The sequence below is a fragment of the Anabas testudineus genome, chromosome 6 (genome assembly GCF_900324465.2).
Source record: "Anabas testudineus chromosome 6, fAnaTes1.2, whole genome shotgun sequence".
Taxonomy (NCBI): Eukaryota; Metazoa; Chordata; class Actinopteri; order Anabantiformes; family Anabantidae; genus Anabas; species Anabas testudineus.
The window spans coordinates 8,041,178-8,059,583 of NC_046615.1; the positions used below are offsets into that span (position 1 = coordinate 8,041,178).

At 40.1% G+C, this 18,406-nt stretch overlaps 1 protein-coding gene across 1 annotated transcript; it reads right to left on the bottom strand.

Annotated features, from left to right (window-relative positions):
* Nucleotides 1-10,620: 10,620 nt before the first annotated feature.
* slc41a2a (solute carrier family 41 member 2a) lies at nt 10,621-17,280 on the bottom strand. Its single transcript, XM_026365367.1, has 10 exons — nt 16,924-17,280; nt 16,727-16,834; nt 16,001-16,072; nt 15,729-15,873; nt 15,272-15,418; nt 14,854-15,001; nt 14,525-14,604; nt 11,266-11,397; nt 10,999-11,147; nt 10,621-10,928 (listed from the first exon to the last, which is right to left on the bottom strand). The coding sequence occupies exons 1-10, from the start codon at nt 17,278-17,280 to the stop codon at nt 10,752-10,754; spliced, it is 1,515 nt and encodes a 504-aa protein (XP_026221152.1). The 3' UTR covers nt 10,621-10,751.
* Between the last annotated feature and the right edge of the window lie 1,126 nt (nt 17,281-18,406).

An 18,406-nucleotide genomic window follows, 5' to 3' on the forward strand; every position in this document is an offset into this window, starting at 1 on the left:
AGTCACCCCAGATCATTGCCACAGGGATTCCAAGAACCCAATTTAGCGAAACTCATCTGATGAGCACTGAAATATTGACATTTAATTTTTTTTTCTTTTCTTTAAAAATTTGGGGTTTAAATTTGGTGAAATAACCTTTCTTATATTATCCACAATTGAATGGGTTTTATTATTTGCACCCTATGCGAAGTAGCTGGTTTTATTATTTGTACCATAAAACGAAATAACAGGTTTCCTTAAAAAAATAACAGCTTTGATCACTTGTGCCTATCGCCTGTATTGTAAGAGTTGACATTTGGAATGGGGAGCAAGGTTTCCATTGAGGTTGGACCTCCGGAGGGAAAGATTGTGGATGTTATGAAAAAGAAATATGGGGATAAACGTTTAAAATTTTTAAATTTCTGGACAGCTGAGTTTGGATTCCCAATAGCAGGATCCCTCAGTCTAAAAATATGTCACTATTAGAAGAAAAACTAAAAGGAAAAGAACAACAAATGAGAAGAAAAAAGAATATTTCTGAAATTATGGAAATGCAAAAAGAATGTTTTCAGATGTGGAAAGGGAAAGCACAGACACAAAATAGGAAAACGATGCAGAAACAGCTACCCTTTTCATGCAAAAAAAATTTCATGAAAAGCAAAATCCACACACACAAAGAACACCAGACTCCCAGATCTCCTCTTCTTTGTTTCCACAGTTGGCGGCTTTGAAGCTGGATCCAACGGCAACCCATTCCTTCATCCTTCAGCTCCGCCACCATACAACTCTACAATACTTGGAGGACAAGAAATAGATTCCACCACACCACAACAAGGAACAAATTCTGGAGCAGCTCATCCTGAAGTACATGATCTACGACAAAACTCTATGACCACTCCATGTTTTCCAATTAAATATAATAATGTATAACACAGTCCAAGATCATAGACAATCAAGCTACGATCATAGATAAAAGGACCGTGGCCAACTCAGGAACTGGAGAAGACCAACCTCAAATGATATATGTCACCTCTGTGGCCAACGTGGATATAGGAAATGTGATTGTCACATGAACACCTTATCAGCATCGACAGAGGCTGAGGGTTGTCGGAGAGGAATGAACTCCTGCGGACAAGCCAAACCAACTTATGAGACTGGAGGAAGGTACTAAACCACGCTCACACACACATACTGAACACAATAATACGCAATCGGCTACAAGCTCAAACTATAGATATGAAATAGCTCTAAAATGTGTTCAGTATACATCTGATCACTTCAAGAAGTTTCATCATCAACATCAACATACATTGACCATCGCAGAACAGATTGTTGAGTTCCTAGTTGACTCAGGAGCCACACATTCTGTGATAAAAGCTTTAGAGTTCACTAAAAAGCCTAGATTAAGTGGAAACTATGTGTACTCTGTTGGTTCATCAGGTCAAACAACTAGAGAGAAAATCACCATCCCACTCAAATGTGTGGATGGATCGTATACAAATTTCAAACATGCCTTCTTACTCTCTGAAGTAAGAAGGGCAGAGACTTGATGTGCAGATTTGGCCTCTGTCTAATCTCAACTCCGGACTGTGTCAAAGTCCACAGACTATCTGATCTGGAACCAAATTTTTCACACTCCTTTGTTCACCATACCCCAAACCTGAGATATACATATCAATGGAAATTGTAAACAACAGCGATCTCATCTGAGCTTGTTTCAGAAGCAAAGAGACTAGTTTCAACCGCTGCAACAGACTTAATGGCACCAGAGGATCTGCATTGACCTCTCTTTCATCACCAGGACCTGATGAACCATATGAGAAAAGTTGGTTAAGGGAGAGCTCTAACAAACTCACATTCACACACATTTACTGGACACAACACAAATGTGCTGTATCAGTCTCTCTCACACCAGCTCAGTATGACATATACATCATGAACCATTTGGTCCCACACATCACACTTGCAAAACACACATCAGACAACTGGGAAGACCTGGGTCCATTTATAAAATCAGAGAGAGAGTTTTTGCTAGTAGATTGAGCCACAGTCGAACAATACAAATCATTAAAATTGTCAACTATCAATACAGTGGTTCTGTATTTGAACAATCAATTAAAGGCAGGATCAAACATCCAAAGTGAAACGTGTGGTTCAGCACAGCACAAAAAGTTGTTGGAGTAAAATTTGTAAAATAAATCGTGGCTGACTATATTGTTGACAAATACTTCCTAGGTTTAAGGAGAGAAATAACAGCCAGAAATTCCTTTCATCTCTAGTCCATATATGATACGGTTAAATAGAGGATTTTACAAAACTAACTGTAAAGTCATTATTAATGGAAAGGAGGGATTGTAGACGCCTCTGATCCAGGCAGCAATTTTAAAGAAAGGGAATTAGGCCAGGCTAGAACTGTCCCAGTGATGCCCAACTAAGACGGTGTAGACAGGTAGATCTGGTGGTTGACTGTGTCTAAGGCTGCAGATAGATCAAGTAGCAAGGCCTTCATTAGTGCCGTTTCTGTGGAGTGACCACTCTTGAAGTCGGACTGGATGACATCAGTGAAATTGTTCCTAGAAAGGAAGTCAGTCAATTGATTGAAGACTGCTCGTTCATGGGTCTTGACCAGGAATGGAACAAGCGAGAGTGAGCTGTAATTCTCCAGAAGGTAGGGGTTAAGGATCGGTTTCTTAAGTAGGAGTAGGGTGATCTATGGTCTGATTAAATGAGGTGGAAAAGGTGAATTTTGTGAGAGATGTGTTTTATTATTTGTGTAATTGCTAGGATTAGGGGGGATGCAGTTGTTTGAAGGAGAGTGGAGGGGATATGATCAAGAGACCAGGTGGTAGGATGGTTTGAGAGGAGGAGGGTGGATATATCATCCTCAGAGTAGCAAACAAGATGAAAGCTCTGCTGTTAGATGAAGTTGGTAGTATGTTTCTGGAGAAGAGAACTGGGAGCTGTTGGTTGCCACCTTTTATTGGTAAAAAAAAAAAAAAAGTGGTAGTAAGAGAGGTGGATGAAGGAGGTTGAGAGGAGTAGAGGAGTGCCTTGAAAGTGGAAAAAGTTCTTCCTGGTGTTAGTGTTGTTTAAAGTTTGTCCTGGTAGTCCTGTTTTTGATTTTGGTAAGGACATTCTGAATGCTAAAAAAATAAAAGCATGTTTTATTCTCATGTCCCACATTTAAAAAAAAAATGTTTTAAACATGAATTAAACTTCACGTTTGATGTTAACAATAAATAAAGAAACATGCCCTTTTCAGAGTCAGCGTTGAGTTAATATAGTTGGGCTCGCGAAGCGCTTGCTGAAAGACTGAGCTGTTGATCTGATCCGTGTTTTTTGGGTGGTTTGTGGCCTTATGTAGTCAGTGAGATGTCCAGACATATCCGCTCAGCGGATGTCTGGAACTACCATTAAGTGAAGGGGTCAGAGGGTTAATGGGGGAGGGGGTTGTTGGATCCATATGGCCTCTGGGAATGCGGACTGAGGCCTCCATAAATCACTTTTTGACAGAAAGTAGTTTGTGGGAATTTTGAGGTCTGGGCAAATTTCATTGGTCACTCCGCTCGGCGCTTGGCCTCTGAAAAGAGGAAGCTGAATGGCGGTGACTGGAATTATATCTAGTCTGCTGCTATGTTTAAATGACTTACAAAAACCCATTCAAAAGATTGGGATCTGTTGTAAAAGATAAATCTCTGTCAATTGCATCAGTATTATGAGTATATTAGGATATAGATTTCATATTAGTTTATTGGTAGGGTTGGATTATTTGTTTAATTTTTATCGCTTTTATTTATTCGTTCACCATGTGAACCTTTTTAAAGCTAAGGTTAAGGTTATGTTTAAGTTGAAGGAAATGGGTGTGGTGTTGTCATCATTCAAAAAAGTCATCTGTTATTAATTATGTGATATTAATATATAGATATTATATAATTATAGCGTCTTTTCCGGGGTTGTCACGTTACATCAGGGGGCGGGACGGGGTTGTGACGTCAGGGTCATAAATCACTTTTTGACAGAAAGGTGTTATATGAGCAATATAGTGTACACGGTCCAGTGCAGTGAAGAATGCTCTGAGGTGTCGCCTTGTATATCATATCAACCGGACAATGGGGTATTGTCCTTAAGTGACACTGCTTACACATCTAACTATTAGTTTCCCAACACTTGTCTTGGTACAAAGAGCCTCCTGCACACACATAAATAAGAGAAGAATATGTTCACTTTGGGGTTCAGCTGACTCATTGTATTAAAGGTCACAGTATAGAATTTCTTCTACAGCTGTGTGCCTTCATTTTAAAGATAAAGGACACTCGTTTAATGACAGTGGTCACATATTGGACAGAGAAGACAAGTAGTTTGAGAGAGGTGTGAGGGAAGCTTTTCATGTGCAAATAAATCCCCCCTCACTCAACACAGTTGGGGGACTTAGAGACAGCCTGTCTTCTGTTTATCATGCTGCTCTTTCTTCCATCCCCAGAAAGATCAGGCCCTAGTCACACAAGCACCAGGTAGGGCAACATTGTCAACCAAGTCCTGTACTAGTAGTCCCAGACAAACCATGAGCTGAATGACTGAGAATCACAGAAAATACCTAAGTGAAGTTATGAGATTACTGTCCACAGCTCAAATAGATGTGAACAGATGGTATTTGACCTAGAATAATTAGTTCATTTGCCAAGTGTTGTTTTCATTCTCTTCTTTAATGGATTAAAAAGGGCAATCGTACACAATTACATTGAACTCTGTGGCAGAGATTCTACACAATGGGCTGATATGATAGAAACCTGTGTAGTTCACAATGGACATAGATCACAGTGCATTTATCTAACAGGTTGGGAAAAGGACACTTTTCTTTGTTTTGCTCTGTTTTTTTACAGTAATTTTCATGAGGATTAAATAAGGTTTCTAACCTTTCCTGTTCCCTATTACAGTACACAAGTTATGCTCAGACATGTCCACATTACACCGACTCAAACCCTAAACAATCCATTTTGGGTTTCTGTCCAAACTAAAACACTGTTTCTCTACAAATGTAGTTCTTTGAAACAGGGCCTGAGTATGCAAATCTAAAAAACTTTGCAGACAAGTGGCATTTGGACAGAGTTCTCATGCTAAATCTGAAAGAGGAAGTATAAAACATAATGGCAGACAGGTTGTTGGGGCTCTCTCTTTATTATCTCTTTGTTTAAAGGAGAAATATTGTTGAAAACAAAAAAAGTGTCCTTGGAAAATGTGCCCTACTCACAACGATGTGTTATCAAGAATATTCACTCAAGTCTTACAGAATGGTGTATATGTCCTGTTCACAAGAACACGTTACACATGTGTGAATGTTACAACAGTATGTAATCTATTTTGTTATGTTTTTTTGTTTTTTTTTTTTATTGCGTACTAAAAGGCATGGAAATAATTGTGTCAGAATACTAGTACAAAGCTGGATGGGGCCCCAGGTCAAAATCTTTACAGTGCTCACCAGCTGTAAATAAAGGTGACAGATTTATGGATGAAGTCTCAGATCTAATCTAAGCCAGATGGCGCTGACTATAGACGCCTCGGTGCTTCGCGCTCTGGTACTATGTGTATTTTTGTGTGTTGTTTTCGGTTTTTGCTCACCCTCTCGAATCACCTACACCAGAGAACTACTTTTAAGCATCGGACACTCAACTCCAAACACTTTCTCGCCGGTTTTGGACAACACAGACAACTTTATCACTGGGATCGTCGTTGGAGCAGCAGCTGGTCTGCACTCACTGTGGCGGAAGAGAAGAAGACGCGGCAAACGCGGAGGAGGAGGAGGAACATTGTTCTACGTGAACGAAGGTTGGTGTAACGAGGTCACAGTGTTAGAACAGTCATGTAGCCCTCATCTAGAATCAGTATTTATTAATTGTAGACCATTTTACTGCCCGCGAGAGTTTAGCTCGTTTATTCTAGTTGGTGTGTACATCCCACCCGACGCCTGTGCTCGTGAGGCCACTCAAACACTGGCTGAGCAGATTATAGATATAGAGCAACAACACCCTGACTCTTTGTCCATAATTCTTGGGGCCTTTAATAAAGCTAACCTCTCGCACGAGCTTCCAAAATATAGACAGCAGGTTAAATGTCCCACCAGAGACAATAACATCCTTGATCACTGCTACACAATCTTAAAGGACGCTTATCGTTGTGTCTCACACGCAGCTTTGGGCCTCTCTGATCACTCTCTGCTCCATCTCATCCCTAAGTATAGGCAGAAGTTAAAATCTTCTAAACCTGTAGTAAGAACTGTGAAGAAGTGGACTGAGGAGTCTGAGCAGGAGTTACAAGCCTGCTTTGACTGCACTGATTGGAGTGTGTTTGAAGCTGCAGCCAGTGACCTAGATGAACTTAATGACACTGTGACATCATACATCAGCTTTTGTGAGGACATGTGTGTACAAACCAAGACCTTCTGTACATACAACAACAAGAAACCCTGGTTCACTCCCAACCTTAGAAGGCTGCGACAGGACAAAGAGGAAGCTCACAGGAGCGGGGACTGGACCCTGTACAAGCAAGCAAGGAACAAACTGACTAATGCAATCAGGGTGGCCAAGAGGAACTTTGGGAAAAAGCTGCAGAATAACATCTCTGCCTCTGATCCAACTTCAGTTTGGAGAAACCTTCAGTCCCTCACCAACTACAAGAAACCATCCCCCCGCCCTGAGGAGAACCAGTCACTCGCAGACGACCTCAACGACTTCTACTGCAGGTTTGAAAAGGGAACATTCACACCTCACACACAGCTGAACGACCTGCCAGCAACCCCCTCGTCACACCACCCTGCACTGACGACCTGTGAAGATGAGGTGAAAAAACTCTTCTTGAAACAAAAGACCAGGAAAGCAGCAGGCCCAGACAAAGTCTCACCATCATGTCTGAAAGCCTGTGCAACTGAGTTAGCACCCATCTTCACCAGAATCTTCAACCTCTCCCTGGAGCAGTGCAAAGTCCACTTCTGCTTCAAACGCTCCACCATCATCCCGGTCCCCAAGCAACCCTCCATCACAGGACTAAACAGTTACAGACCAGTTGCTGTTTGTTCAGCTGCAATGAAAACGTTTGAAAAACTGGTTCTGTCTTACCTGAAAGACATCACTGGACCCCTGCTGGACCCCCTGCAGTTCGCCTATAGAGCAAACAGGTCAGCGGACGACGCAGTCAACATGGGACTACACCTCATCCTACAACATCTTGACTCCCCAGGCACCTACGCCCGGATCCTGTATGTGGACTACAGCTCGGCCTTCAATACCATCATCCCTGAAATCCTCAACCAGAAGCTCACCCAGCTCACAGTGCCTGACTGTACCTGTAAGTGGATTAACAGCTTCTTGACAGACAGGACTCAGCAGGTGAGGCTGGGAAGTATCACATCTGGTATCAGAACCACCAGCACCGGCGCCCCCCAGGGGTGCGTACTCTCCCCACTACTATTCTCCCTCTACACCAACGACTGCACCTCAGGAGACCCATCTGTGAGGATCCTCAAGTACGCGGATGACACCACGGTCATTGGAATGATCCAGAACAACGATGAGTCTGCATACAGACAGGAAGTAGAGCAGCTGGCTCACTGGTGCAGTCAGAACCATCTGGAGCTGAACCCGCTCAAAACTGTGGAGATGATAGTGGACTTCAGGAAGTCCCCCCCTACTCTGCCCCCAATCTCCATTCTCAACACCACAGTACCTACAGTGGAGACTGTCAAATTTCTGGGCTCCACAATCTCACGGGACCTGAAATGGTCCTCACACATAGACTCCATCAGGAAGAAGGCCCAGCAGAGGCTGTACTTCCTGAGGCATCTCAGGAAGTTTAACCTGCCACAGGAACTGCTGGTCACCTTCTACACAGGCATCATACAGTCTGTTCTCTGTTCCTCCATCACTGTCTGGTTTGGATCAGCCACCAAACTGGACAAGAGCAGACTGCAACGGACAATTCAGTCTGCAGAGAGGATCATAGGAGCAGATCTTCCCTCCATCCTGGACCTGTACAGGTCCAGAGTCAGGAAACGAGGAAAAAACATCTCTGCAGACCCCACACACCCCGGTAATGGACTGTTCAGACTCCTCCCCTCAGGAAAACGGTACAGAGCACTGTACACAAAAACAACACGTCACAAAGACAGTTTTTTCCCTCAGGCTGTAGCTCTGCTGAACACTGAGTGACAACAGGTCCTCACCAATAATTGTGTCAACAACAATATGGACAGAGGGTATAATGTTTACAAGAAGTTCCATATATGCGTATATGCACACGAGTAATTTTGCACATCTGCACATGCACAACAAAGACACTTGTCAGCACAGCACACTACATGTTGTAAATAATCACACAGTTTTTCATATTATGTTCCCCTTTCCTGAAAACACTGTACCTGAGAGCGAAGTGAACCGGAGTCAAATTCCTTGTTGAAAAACTTGGCAATAAAGCTGATTCTGATTCTGATTCTGATTCTAATGAAGTGTAACACCTACAGGTTGTGAATAATGATGACAGATTTTTGAAAGTAGCATTAAATAAAAAATGTAACACTGCCTTGGGAGGGGCTCTGGGCAGACAGGAAGTGTCTCTAAAGGGTGCCTACAGCGGGCTTTTCAGACATTAACCACATGTGTATCTCCTTTTGACACTGTTAACAAGAGAATTTGACTGAATTGGCCCAAGATAGTGACAAAACACACCACAACATGAAGAAGCTGTCTACCATGTTCATACTGTCATAGAAATTCTTCTTCAATGTTGCATTTGCTAAATCTTAGAAGAGTTAAAAAAAAAAGATGTGTGATGAATCCTCTTAATTGGAAACATCCTAGCATGGAGAAAGCACTGATCTGCATTTCTTAAACCTGTTCTACTTACAGTATACTATCACAACAAAGAACAAACCCTCAAAACAATCCCGAGTGACCACATGTGGTGACAAGTCATCTGTTAGACAATAAAATTCTTTGATACTGATCTTCCGTTTGTCGTGAAGACCTGGTGAACCAGGTCCCTGACCATCCCTTAGACCGGAACATTCTCTATCTAGATTTCTTAGATATGGCTCTAATTGTAGGTCCTTTCTGTGACTGTTTCCCTTTCTTGGAATGCCTTCTTTATTATCTATTTACCCTTTACCTAATCTTTACAAAATACTTTGTTTTGTTTTTTTACCACAACACAGCATACCTACATAAAAAAAAAAAACAATTGCTAGAAACAATATGCAGAGGATTAATGAAAATTCAAACTCTCTACTACAACTAGTCTCTCAGCTTTGTCTAAGCAACGTACAAAAACAGTGATAAGGGTTGAAATTATTATTGGGACCACCAAATCTTACCATCCACCCTATCAGAACAGCCCAGACAGCATCTTAACAATACTCTGATTTACCTTCTACCTATGTTCCCTCAGCTGTAGGATGATGGAACAACATTCAGTGTCTGACTGCATCTCTCCAACCCTCTTACTTATACTTCTCAGAGCCCCTTCACATTACATTCCTGAGGAACAACATATATGTGTACCATATGGAAAACATAATTTTCCTTACCCATAGGTTGACTGTTGAGGCTATTAGTGTCACTACAGTCCTTTGTTGATCACTTTTTTCCAACCTTGTGACCCAAGGCCCATCCCTCTACTCATGTCATTTCCTATTTAGTATCTTTTGCATTCTTTCAAACTGAAGTTGCTCTATTCTCCCACAAATCTCTTTGATAAGATTGAATTCCATGGTGATCCGAGCCAGTCCTTGTGTTCGACACAAAATCGTATCATCTTGGATCAACGACAAGTAAATTATGTTCTTATTTTGAGTGTGCTGAAGTCACAACTTTTTCTCCTAAATCCCAGCTCAGGAGATTTATGCAGTAGCAGCCAAGATCAATTTCAGTTAAACCCCCCAACCCCTCAATGACCATAGATGTCTCCTGAGAGTTTAAATCAATATGTACAATGAAATTTGGCTTGAATCTTACTGTTATTGGGTCTTGAAAACGACTCAAAAGCCAATAAATTAGTGGAATTAGAGCCATGTATGTAAACAATAAAACATGACTCTCACAATGGAGGTGAGCAAAATAGTTGTAGGTTCTAGGTTCAAATCTGCTGTCTACCTGTGTGGAGTTTGCATGGTCACCATGTGCCTGCATGGGTTTCCTCTCACAGTGCAAGGACACAAAAGTTAGATTTTATTGATTTGTCTGATGCTTTGAATGTATTTTTCTATTTGCCCTGATCACAGAGACATGATTTGTCACCATATGGGTAATAACCCATTCTTTCTGAGAAAAGAATCAATCATTTCAAGTCACAAAGTTCACAACCATCTGTGTGATGAATGTGTTTGGTAATATTGCTGTGGCACTAATAAATTAGCTGGGAGCTATCAGTGCAGCCCATATATATTTTGTCTGCTTTATGTTTGTAATACAAACATAAAGTTTGTAATACAATATATATGAACAGATATGTTTGTAATACAAACATAAAGTAAAACATAAAACATATTGTGTTTTACTTGTGATGTCTAGACTTGTGCAATACACAAAAATATTTCATAGGATACGCTGTGACATTACTAAACAACCTCAACAGCAACAACAGTTGTCAGCCATCGACAAAACATGAAGAATAAATGGTTGATTTCCTATAATTACCCGTGTGCAGCTCCTTTTTCCTTGTATTTCTTATTTCACTGACATATATGATGTGTTGTATTTGTTTTTCATCATGTTTCCTTTTGTTTCAACCTATAAATTGCCTGAGTCACCAATACACCACAGCACAAAAAAGGCAAGAGCTAGAAGAGCAGTCCCCAAAAGGTCTCCAAGGGCCGTGAGGTAGGGGATTGAGTAAGTGTCAGGGTCTTTACACCTTCGCCATAAGCCGTGGACCACCCAGTCAGCTATACAGAGCAGGGAGAAGACCTAAGAGAAAGAAACATGTCTTTTATTGAAGATGTCTGAAGAGGGAAATATTACCACATGCCTGACTCACCTGAACGAGGGAAGCACACAAGAAGGTGACTGTCAATAGAGGACTGGGAACAGTGTGTCCCCCTTTCATTAGGTGGAGGGCGTATAAGAAGATAAACTGACCAGGGATGACCAGAAGAAGCAGAATTTGGGCCGAACGATTGTTTGCTCCTGCCATGAGAGAATCCAACATCAGGTGTGTGTGTGTGTGTGTGTGTGTGTGTGTGTGTGTGTGTGTGTGGTATGTGTGTATTAGTTCAAGGGGCAATACACCCCTCATTGTCATTACCTGAACCAAGGAAAGTGCGGCATGGGTTGTAGCAGCTCCTACGATCCTCAGGAACCTCTCCAGGTGAGTAATTCAAATGTAAATTGGTAGAAATACGACTGGATTGTATGGAAACCAGGTTTCCACCAACACCTGAGAAGAAAAGAAAAACAAGGTATGTGCCCATTTGCTTCTAACTAAAGTGCTCTTCAGGGATACTAAGACTCTCATGTCTTACACAAATTCTCAATTATCCCTGTGCAAAAATAAGTTAAGACAATGATACACACACAACAGTGTTTTATAATGCGAGTAAGGATTTATACACTTTAATAACACAGGCAATAAATTTGGCATCTGCTTCGACATCTATTCACTTTAGCCAAAGCCTTTTTAAATGAAAGATTTAAATACTGTCTACTGATATAGGATCACTTGTCCTATAATGTATTTATATTACTTGAAACAAAAGAAAAATACAATATACAACAACTAAACATAAAGCTCGTAAATATAGTAGGTAAAAAACGGAGAACATGTCAGTAGTGGGACCACAGTTTTAAATCTCTTAAAAAGAGCTTAAGTTTAGTATTACACACCTGTGTCAGAAGGTGGATAAAAAAAATAAAAATAAAAATCGATACAGCACGCATGCACCAGAACTAGGAAGCTCATAATGTAAATGCAGTTTGGCCAAAGGAGGTTTTCCTCGATGGGAAAGCAGTTTATCATCTTAACCTAGTGATTGTGTAAAGTGGGGGATGTGCTAAACCACTGAACATTTTCATAATCCCATTTTCTTTGGAGTTATTATTTTAGGCACATTATATTTGTTAATACTCTTGACTTGTGAAGATGAGATCACATTTTAAGATATATTAATGCAAAAAAAGAGGTTCACATACTTTTTCTTGCCACTGTGGGAGCGATTTTGTGACATTTTGATTATAAATGGGAGGGTTAAGTGTCTTTAGCCCTGGCTATCCTGTAATATTGCTCTCTGGTCAGCTTCGTTAGTAAAGGCACACTCTGGTGGGTAATGTTAGTCCTTTAATCTAATAATATCCTGCACACATCAGGCCAGAGAGAAGCATGCACACCTTAGCTACAGAGGTTAAGTTAGGAATGATGCAGTTTGTGCCTTGCTGATGTTGCAGTTTTAGTAACCACTGAAATGCATGAATACTGCAGTTAACTTGTCACACATCCGTTGCTGTGTGCTACTGCTATTAGATGACTCATTTCACACACTGAAGAGGATGCAACCCTCTGATAGTATAACTAGAGTTTATTACACATTATTATACCTATTTCTTCATTCATACAAATCATATCGTGTATAATAGCTGTTGTAGATCAATTTATTATTTTTGTACTGTATCCTAAACCACTGTTTCCTGTGTGTTTATGACTTTAATGGGCTTTTGTGTAATGGTTTTTGTCCAATCTATGTACAATATCTATTCACCCATAAAGCAGTATGATTCATCCTGGAATAAAAAGTGAGCATTTACTCCACAGTTCAGCTATAATAACTGTATGTAAATAAATGTACTAATATCAAAATAAAATATCAGAATCTAGAATCTGTTTAACTAATCCACATCAGGTCATGGTCTCTCTCTGTTGAAGAGAGAACGCCTCTTCATAAATGTCAAGGTCAGCTGAGGAGAACATCTCAGATTGTGGTTTAACTGGAGGTTATTGTTTTTTTCCACTGTGCTGCAGATCTGTGCACAGAACAGGAAATCAGAGTTCCCCTTTGCATTGAAAGTGCAAGTGACAAATATTTGCACATTTAAAATCATTAATCAATTAGTATGAACACTTAATTCTAGATTAGTTATTATTAGACATGATGTGGTTTGTGAGTTTCTATCCAAAATAAAAAAAAAAAAAAACCCTGGTATGAGGAGTACTGGGGGCCACTGAGAGGAGTGTTGAAAACAAAAAGGCGTCCTTGAAAAATGTGTCTTACTTACAAAGATGTGTAATCAACAATATTCACACAAGTCTGTCTTATTGCCTATGTGTCCTATACACAGAAATATGTTACAAATGTTACAAAAGTATGTAATCTGCTTAGTTTAGTTAAATGTTTAGTTTAGCAGGGCTGCCCACAGCCAGCTTTTCAGACATGTGTCTCTTTTGTATTTACCAATTATGTCAATAAACCTAACTTCACATTTGAACACTCTTTGCTGCCTCTTTGTCTGATTTTTATGAAGAACCTTCACAACATTTTTGACATTGTTAAGAGAATTTGACTGAATTGGCCCAAGATAGCGACAAAACTGTGACGCCACAGGAGCTGGAGAGATTCAGAGCTTTGTTAGATATTTTCTATTTATTGCTCACTCTGCCCTTATATCCTAAGGGTGTCTGTTCTTATGTTACATTTATCTTGCATACAATTGCTATTATTGTTATAGAGTTAGATAAAGGACCTTTTGTATTTTTGAGATGCATAGGTCAAAGGTCAACTACGCCCCTTTGAATTCTTAAAGCCTCCTGGGCATTCCCGTCTCATATGCGTATGTGAGTATGTATGTGTGTCTGTATGGATATGAATCTTCCAGTTCTCGTGCGTCCTATCTCATGTCTGAAAGGCATTGATTCACGTGCATAACATAAATACTCCTCTGTGCATCAAGGCCTCTCAACCTCTCACAACAAGAGTCCTCTCTGCGAACGTATATAGATTTCAATGATGTGACTTGCGCAGAGACCAGAGGGCAAAAAACACTGGACATTCCATATAACTGCAGCACAGACCTGTTTATTTTCCATCTGTTCCAAGCAACAAATGTTTAGACTGCATGTCAACAGAAGAAAGCCATACCTGCAGCTTAAGTGACCTACCACTGACCCATGGTTTGTCTGGGTTACTGTAGAGAGAGACTGGAGCTATTTACTACTCGCTACTAGGGAGTTTGCATGTAGGTCCTTTGCTTACAGCTGTAAACAGACTGAGTGGCAGTACATGCACTGGTGAGGCCTACATCTGGAACAAAAGTAATTAAGAAAGTAAGAAAAAAATGGTGGGTGTTGGATGAAAGGCCTCTTTTGTGCTCTAGGTGGGCGGTCCCACATACAAGGGTATGATGTCACATGAAAACTATGAGTAGGGAGAAAAGAAAGCTCAAGAAAATGTGTTCCAGAGTTTGTTTGCAATCAAGTGTCCACCACAGTTGTTGTCATATGCCTTTTCCCCTCTTTCCCCTGTCTTTACAAAAACAGGTCATATGTAATTTTAATTTTACAAAGGATTACAACTTACCATTTATGACCGGAGCATAAACTAAGATTCCTGCCAAGTTTGGATCGGACTCAGTCTTGTCCAGAATAAGTCCCCCAATACTAAAAGAAAGAAAGTCAAAACATGCTTGTAAAAGTCTATGTATTGGCAGACGGGCACTATACCATGTTAACTTGCTTAACATGGTATCTTGCTTTCCCTAGATCTTGTCAGGGTTAAAATAAGAAGACATAAAATGTTCAAAACTCAAATCTACTGTCTTTACAAACAAATTCAACATTGGAAATCCAGTAATCTGAATAATCTTTTGCACGTAGATGTGAAGACACATACAAGGCTCAGGTCAGTACCTGCTGATGATCATTGCAGTAATGATTGGTTCCCAGCCTGTGCGCAGCAGGATGTGACTGGCTGGGTGTTTGGAGGAAATAACCACCCACAGAGGAATCAAGCACAAAAATAACATATCCACCAGGTATGGCACATAGGGATGCAGATCTGTCAAGACACCATTAACACATATATATTTATACTTTAATATGAATGCTTTAATATACATATTATACTACGACTAGTGTCATTAATACTTGTATTGTCTACCAGGACTCACTCTAAAACCATGATGCCAATCAAGGGTTACAAGTGTTATCTATTGGCCAAAAGTGAAAATTGCATGATCTCCGGTTTCACTGATACTTTATGTGAGTTACAACATCAGCCTGTCTTAGCAGAATCTAGTTATTTCTAGTTATTTTAATCCTTTTTTACCTATTAGAGAGTAGAACCACTGACTGAAGTAGGCCAGTAATGTAAGTGTGATGAGATCCCCAAAGCTTGCTGCCATTGGTGTTGCCACATTATCAGGGTTGATTCCCATCCGCTTGGAGCCAATGATGACTCCCACCATAATGACACCTTGAGATGGTTAAAGACAAATTAAAAATGTTATTGTGTAAGGTTACACTTCCTCAATTCTTCATTAAAGTTTAAATACCCCTCATTTTACCTGTAAGCCTAACACACATGTGATGAGGAAACAAAAACATCCAGGCAGTTAAACATGATGACATGGTCAGGTCATGTACAAAGCACAGAGGGAGACAAATGGACATCAAAATGTTTGAATAGAAGTAACGATGATGGGTATGTTTCTATTTTTGCATCTGTCTAAACATGTGACAGTGAAGGAAAGATAAAGGACAGTGGTTGCAAGTTGTGTTCTTACCTTGTAGTAATGAAGCCACAAACACAGTAGAAACACTAGTTGAACACAAAAGCACTACGTGATCAAAGGGCATCTTTCCTTCTGCCATCCAGCCCAAGACAATTGCAATCAGGGAGGCTAACAGACCCAGCACTGTGGCTTGTAACTGTAACACGAGGGCCATAGTTAGAAAAAACTTGTTATGCAGATAATAACATATTAATGTAAAATCAGGTACCTGGAACATAAAATTCACATATTGGCAAATATGTTGATAAATGAAAACTGTGTACCTGCTTGAGTGCCAGGTTCCCAACAATAAACATCCACTTTTCTCTGGCAGATTCCATTTTTCCTGCATTCACCTGTTAACATCAGACGTAAACTACCTTAGTAATGTTTGAGCATTTAAATATGGACTTTACAACTGTCCAAAAACACATCTCACTGATGAAGATCATACGGCATGATCACATTATCTTGGCAACTAATTGTTCAAAGGACAAGCCTGAACAGGTGCTTTTGTGTCATAATGTAAAAGCACCATTATTTTATATCAGTGGTGCAAATAGATTTCAGGTCAGACAACAAAAAACAAACTAACCTAGACTGACGAAAATGTAATTCAACACAGAAATGAGCCATAAACCACAAGATATTTAAACACACGTCCATAATATTTTCTTGGACCTTCTCTATTTTTCACCTATCGAGATTACTCAGCTTGAGAAGGAACAAATCCACCCTGGAGATTAAATCTGTGAAATTCTACCAACTTTCCCAGCTTGTATGTGTAGTGAAGCGTTTTGATCTAACAAGCGATAAGTTGCCAGGATTCAACCACCAGATAACCTCACATGGATGATTGAGAATCCTCACAAACAGCTTAGTGTTATGTCACACAGCATGCCTCATGTTATTCTACTGAAATTACTCAAAAGATGTCACATTCTGTATCATGGAAAGCTTGTGATTGTTGGCTTGCGGGTACACGTGTGTGTCTGTGTGTGCACACTCACAGCAGTCGAAAGTCTAGAGGCCAAGGTCATTTCCAGGTTCCCCTTCATGCCCAATACTGCAGGGAGCAGGATTAGGAGTTCTGTTATGTCCTGGAACACGTCCCAGCTCTGCCATAAAAGCACACACAGCAAAAACATAATTATATAGAAATAAATATAAGATACAAATCTTTATTCTCAGCTTTCTCTGGACTCACTTGAACCACATTCAGAAGAATTCCAGCAGAGACTGTTCCCAGCCCAGCCAGCACAAAGGGCACAAGGATCTGCAGCATCATAGAGCAGACTGACTCCGCAGGTGCACCCGATACAGCTGCGTCCTTTGCACTTGTGGATCGAGTGAGACTTGATCCACTGTAGAGTTCGTTGGGCAGTAGAGAGTCTGTCTCAGAGTACTCATGGAGACCAGTGCTGACTTGTGAAATATTCCCATTAGAGCTTAGATGTGTTGGATTTCCAAGGTTTTGAGATAAAGATGGGTTCTGCTGACTGGTGCCTCTGCCCACAGAGACACTCGAGAGAAGTGGCTCATTATGTGATTCTGGGACAACCATGGTAAAGTTAGGATTTGGTTTGCTTCTCCAGCTCCAAAGAAGCTTCTACACTGGTCACAAACAGTTGGCCCAAAGGAAATGACTTGCCCCAGGTTGACTGTGAGACAAAAATGCACACTGTTACTGTTAGGGTAAAAGCAAAAACAGCATGAAGGGAGAAGCAGCAATAAAACAATAGCAATCAATATTTGCATAGTAACATTACATTACGAATAGCGGTTAAGATTTTTCAGCCGTGAAAAATAATCCAAGAAACTTTCGTATGTAGAGAGCTTATCTGCTGCATAAGGCTTTTTCAGAGTCATCTGATGGCCAGGATTGCTTGCATTATCATTCTTCATGCCTGATTCCCATGAGCAACACTGAGGCTGCCTTGTCTGACAGAGACAATGCACTTCATTAGAAGTTGTTAAGAGATGATCAGGTATGAAAAAGCTGAAGTTAAAAAAGAGAAATGTTACAAAATGTGAAACTTTAAAAAAAAAAAAAAAATACAAATTGCAAAAATGTCAATGTTGTCAACAGTGTGATAATTGTCTCAGAAATCACACTTGTCCAGTTCAAATCTTAAAAGATGGTAACTTGTTTGGCATTGGATAAACTAAATGGAAATTTATAACATTTCATAAGCCTATATTTTCATACTTACATAAAAACGTACCAAGAAACTAATCAAAATAGGCAGTAGACTTTCAAGCATCAAATGATTGGTATTTGTTATTATTATTGGACTTTTTCAAGGCTAAGAATTTAATGTTAAGAAGTCCTGTACTGCTGGTTTAATGACACTACCACAGTATGGTATATGCAAAAAAAAAAGCAGGGTATTTTAAACAAAAAATATATTTTCAAAGGCTCTCTAGGCAATAATAATCTGGAAGGTAATGATCTAATATCCAAGGCATTCTGTATAATAATAATGACTAATTAATTTGTAATGTCTAATTTCTGTATTTGGTGCACCTCTGCACAGGCATACATGTGTAACGCAAAAGAAAATATGTCAGTATTTTTTATTTGATGGACCGTTTGTGTGTAGGAGCAGAAAAGTAAAATAACAAGTGACTTACCTTCAGTGTGATTCCGAAGACGAAGAAGAGGCAACTACTGTCACACTCTGGTGCTG